General features: G+C 55.7%; 1 protein-coding gene across 1 annotated transcript; it reads right to left on the reverse strand.

Moving 5' to 3' along the window:
• Positions 1–850: 850 nt before the first annotated feature.
• On the reverse strand, positions 851–4,568 carry LOC102914107 (class II histocompatibility antigen, M alpha chain). The gene is made up of 5 exons (XM_006997045.4): positions 4,380–4,568; positions 2,859–3,146; positions 1,917–2,195; positions 1,584–1,712; positions 851–1,141 (listed from the first exon to the last, which is right to left on the reverse strand). The coding sequence occupies exons 1-5, from the start codon at positions 4,465–4,467 to the stop codon at positions 1,137–1,139; spliced, it is 789 nt and encodes a 262-aa protein (XP_006997107.1). The 5' UTR covers positions 4,468–4,568; the 3' UTR covers positions 851–1,136.
• Between the last annotated feature and the right edge of the window lie 343 nt (positions 4,569–4,911).

The following is a 4,911-nucleotide window of genomic DNA, read 5'->3' on the forward strand; positions in this document are numbered from 1 at the left end:
CTCATTGCATGAGTTGGCTGTTTGAAACCTGGGGCTTATGCAGGGTCGCTGGGCTCAGCCTGGGAGGAGGGGAGTGGACCTGCCTGGACTGAGTCTACCAGGTTGATCTCAGTCCTCAGGGGAGTCTTTGCCCTGGAGGAGATGGGAATGGGGGGTGGGCTGGGGAGAAGGGGAGGGGGCGGGAGGGAGGAGAACAAGGGAATCCGTGGCTGATATGTAGAATTAAATTATATTGTAAAATAAAATAAAATAATAAAAAAAAGAAAATTGACGTTAAGGAACAGAGACAGCAAGACACTCATCCAAGAGCACACAGCGAAACTCCAACAGCCATGCATTCCCACAGTCTTTATCAGTGCACACTCTGCTCTTAGAATGACGTGGTCCAGGGGAAGAGCCAACGCCTGGGAAGAACTGGATGGTCCCTTAGACTCTGATACGATGTGAAACACGAAGATGGCCTTGCCACTATCAAATGAATTTCATGAGTTAGCCTCAGCTGCTTCCGCAGCAACTCCCACGTCCCACGGAAAGCAAAGAATAAAACGTGTGTGAGGCGGTTTGCCAGCAGCGGTCATGTGCCGACAGCTCCCACATCTGCCGGGACAGCGTCCCACCGTGGCTCTGAGAGTTCCTGACCTCACCAGCTGCTCCCACTTCACTTTAGGAGCTCAAAGAGGATGTCTGGACTGAACCGATCTGACCAATCAGAGAGCAGCTAGAGGCAGAGCCTCCTGTCCCGGAGCTCCTGTTTTCCCAGGTGCCCTGAGGGGTGAAGGAGCGGGTATTCCTCAAGGAAAAGAGCGTTAACAAGCTTCTGGCAACATAGTATGGGGGAACCAGAAACACATGCAATTTCCTCAACCATTTTATTGACTACAGAAACTCTACCGTCCTCTCTCATGCATTTTACACAAGCTGATGGATAAGAAGCTCTGCTGAGATCAGGGGACAGGAGCTTGGCTGGGAGAGGGACTTCCCCACCTCCCTGTCTGAGGAGCTGTGTCCAGGTTAAGGAATGCAGAATCGGAAACGACAAACCACTGGAGTCAAGAGTCCAGAGTAAATCCGACAAGAAGGAGGTCCAGCGGGCTGGGTTGTGGCAAGGCTGTGCTGTTCCAAGCTCTGGTGGAGAATCAGTCTGAGGAGAAAGCAGGGTGCAGGAACGTCACCAGGAAGGCCCTCTCCCCTCCCCCGACCTCTCAGCACACCTAGCTGAGTCCTTGTTCTCGGGTCACCTCCCAGCATCTGTTTTCCTCCTTTTTATTTGTTCTTTGTGTCTTTCACATCATGCATCTCCGTCCCATTCACTTTCCCGTCCCTTTGTATCCGCCCTCTGCCCTTCTAAGCATCTTTCTTACAGGTCCCCAGGTCACCTCACCCCCTACTCAAAGCTATTTCTGTGGTCCCCAATAACTGTGTGTAACAGGGTCCCCAGATAGCAGGATGTAGCCCCATCGTGCTGCATACAGGCCCCACACCCAAGAGTCTATCACTGTTTGCCCCCCAGACCAGAGGAGACTCCCGGCACACCCACACTGGCACCCTCGTACCTGGTCCCCTCACTCTCCCAAATGACTCACCGACTGAGCAAGGCTTCTGGGACCAGATGAAGAAGGCAATGCCCATGATGATGCCCAGCACACCTAGGCCAAAGGCCATACCACACAGCAGATCCTCTAGGAGTTCTGAGGGCAGGGCGTTCTGGGGTACTAGAACAGAAAGAGTGAGGTCAGCTGGAGGCCTGGGGGGAGGGGGAGGGCACTCTGCCCAGAGGGACTCGGGAACAGCGAGGGAGACTGAGGCAGAGAAGCCTGAAGCTGGCTAGAGTGAGACAGGAAAACAAGAGGACCTCTCCCATGGGCCTGAGCCTTTCCACCCCACAAAGGAGCAGACTTCCGGGGGAAAGGCCTCACCCCAGTGGGCAATGGGTGTGTAGCTGTCAATCTCGTGTGTCACGAGGCAGGAGTAAAGGTCATAGGGTTCCGGTGTGAAGTTTAAATACGAGAAGGCCTGGAAGGTGAGCCCATCGATGGCCGAGATGAACGTGGGGCTGGCTCCCCCCACGGGGTTGAGGTGATGCTGCCAGGTCACAGTCAAGGTCGGCGGGAAGAGGTTGCTGATGAAGCAGACCAGCGTGTTGGGCTTGCCAAACTCCAGGGGCTTCAGTGTGAACACCTCAGGCACAGGCAAACCTGGGGGGCCGGGGGGCCAGGGAAAGAAGGGTAACATTCAGACAACGCCACTGTTTGGGGACTCATGGAGGAGAGGACAGATGGAGCCGAGACAGAGATGAGGACATCTGGGGCTTTGAGAAGGGACTTCCCAGCAAGAACTGAAGCTAGGACACCATGGACCCCTCTGACAGACTCCAGATTGACATCTGACCCTGGCTGACTTCCTGTGTGTATCCAGGTTGGTGTCTGACCCTGGCTGACTTCCTGTGTGTATCCAGGTTGGTGTCCAACCCTGGCTGACTTCCTGTGTGTATCCAGGTTGGTGTCCGACCCTGGCTGACTTCCTGTGTGTATCCAGGTTGGTGTCTGACCCTGGCTTCTCATGAAGCTCATCCCCGGATCCCTCCATTCTCCCCTCCATCTTGCGGGCACAGTATCGAGGATGCGGACATTCGTTCAGTGGGGTGAACTGACCCCCGTAACGTCATCAAGTTCAGCATATTTCCAGTGCCTTTGACCGTCTCCTTCCCACACAGACACAGCAGACACACTGCAGCTTGTGGGGAGAAGTGTTGAGGCAGAAAAGAAAAGCAAGCAGAACAAGGAGGTGTGAAGGATGAAAGACGTGAAGTTAGGGGGAGTGAGACTTCAGCCCCCCAAACTCCACTCCTTGTTCCTGACCTCTGGACACTGGGATTTGCCCTTCAAGCTTCGGACCCACTTGCTGGACCAGCATCTCACAGAAGTCCTTGTCAAATGAAATGGCAGAGGCGTCTCCCTGTTCCTGAGCCCAGCCTGCAAAGTCAGGCAGCCGGGGTACTCGGGTGTCCTGGGAGAAGTTGTAGGTGAAGAGCTGGTCCTCGTCATAGGACTCAGAGAGCCCTATGCTGGGATTCCCGAGCTGGCAGAACACAGTGTGCCGGAAGGTGTGGTTCTGCAGGCCATCCCACCACACCGGAGGAGGAGGAGCTGGAAAGACACGTGAGTTCAGGGACTTTCTCTTTAAGGTAGGAAACAGTAAGGTCTCTATTTTGGGGGTGCGTAGAGATATGACCTCGCCCCTCCTGCACCTGCTGCAGGTTCCTCCTTACACATGAAAAAGCAACTGTCTACACCTGTGAAGAGCAGAGCCAGGCGTGGGGGCACACATCTGCGATGCCAGTACCTGGGAGGTAGAGGGGGCGGGGCATCGGGGGTCCAAAATCAGCCTCCGCTACATACAGCCAGCCTGGGGCACATGAGAATGTCTCAGAAAAAAATCAAACTAACAAAAAAGAAAGTAAAAGTCTCAGAAGGAAGTCACGGATGCAGCCTGCGTCCTGCTCAAAGGCACCAGCCCCGGAGGGAACCTGAACCAAGCCCAGGACCCTCGCACGGTGGACACCTTCATCTAATTCAGAAGCCAGTGGTGTGACTCCTGCCTTGAGGGATGTGGGGAAGGGCCATGGCCTCCCTAAGCCATAATGACGTGGTCTAGGCTGCCCAGCCCCAAGTGTAAAGTAAGGCAGTCTCTGGACCTGCCCGGCCACCGCAGTGCCGCCTGGCCTGTCTGACAGTCTCTTCCCTGACTAAACACTCCAGACGGTGCACCGACAGGCCTGGGGGACCTGAACCCCTGGCCACACGGAATAACAGTCTGCTTTGAAACTCCTGACAGGAATCCCCGAGACAGAAGGAGCCTTATTAACGGACACCCAGAATAACAAACACACTGAGAAGGGACCTTCCCGGTTGCACTTACACCCTGCCCCAACCGTCCCTGAGAACAAACTAAGAGACAAGCTGAGGACAGCCTGGGGCAGGACTCCTGATTCACTGGAATGCAAATCACTGTGCAGAGGTTTGAGACCCGGCCTATGTAGCTGAGGCTGGCCTTGGGCTCTTGACCATCCTGCCTTCACTTTTCTAAGTGCTGGGATTACTGCCCTGCGCCACCACACTTGGCCCGGCAATAACTCGGACTTTGTTCCAACCCCCGTTCTGTCATTTCCCACGCTGTGGACTTGCACAGGTCTCTTAAGCTCTTAAGTCTGCACACAGACAGAGCGTGTGAAATGCCTGGGGTGCTTGCCACCCGCGAACAGCAGCCCTCTCCCCAAGTTCCCACTGACACAGACCCCTCCTGGCACTCATCAAGCCCAAGACTCATCTTCACGGACGGACAGACAGACGGACGCACGCGAAGGGGAGCCAGTGTCTTACCTTCGGGCACCGCCCAGGCGTGGGGGAGCAGCCACAGAAACTGCAGCAGCTGCAGCAGCCCGGCTCCTGGCTTCTGCTCATGGTCCATACCTTCACACCCTGAGTAAATGCGAGCTACCACCGAGTCCGGGGTGCCCAGCTCCCTTCCAGATCCACATCACGTTTCCACAGAGCATCTCCAATTGCTGTCTGCCTCATTTCGGCTAAGCCAATCACAGAAGTGTAGAGTTCGACATCACCAGTCGCTGAGGAGAGACTTGGGGCCAGCCACCTCTTGGAGACTTGACTCTGCGCCAGCCGGGCGGAGGCGGCTGGGCCGAGAAGGGCAGCTCTGGAGACCTTTGCCTCCTGGTGGAAGGTCCTGCTCCAGCAGGTGGCTGTCTGGCTCTCCAGAGCAGCGCCGCCTGGCGGCAGAACGCCATAACGGGGCCGAATCGCGCGGAACCTGGGGCTACAAATTCCAGGGGGTCTCCCTTAGGTTTCATCTTCCAGAGGTCAGCACTTGGAATCAACTTCAGCCTGCAAATACCCA

This window comes from Peromyscus maniculatus, chromosome 21, assembly GCF_049852395.1.
Source record: "Peromyscus maniculatus bairdii isolate BWxNUB_F1_BW_parent chromosome 21, HU_Pman_BW_mat_3.1, whole genome shotgun sequence".
Taxonomy (NCBI): Eukaryota; Metazoa; Chordata; class Mammalia; order Rodentia; family Cricetidae; genus Peromyscus; species Peromyscus maniculatus.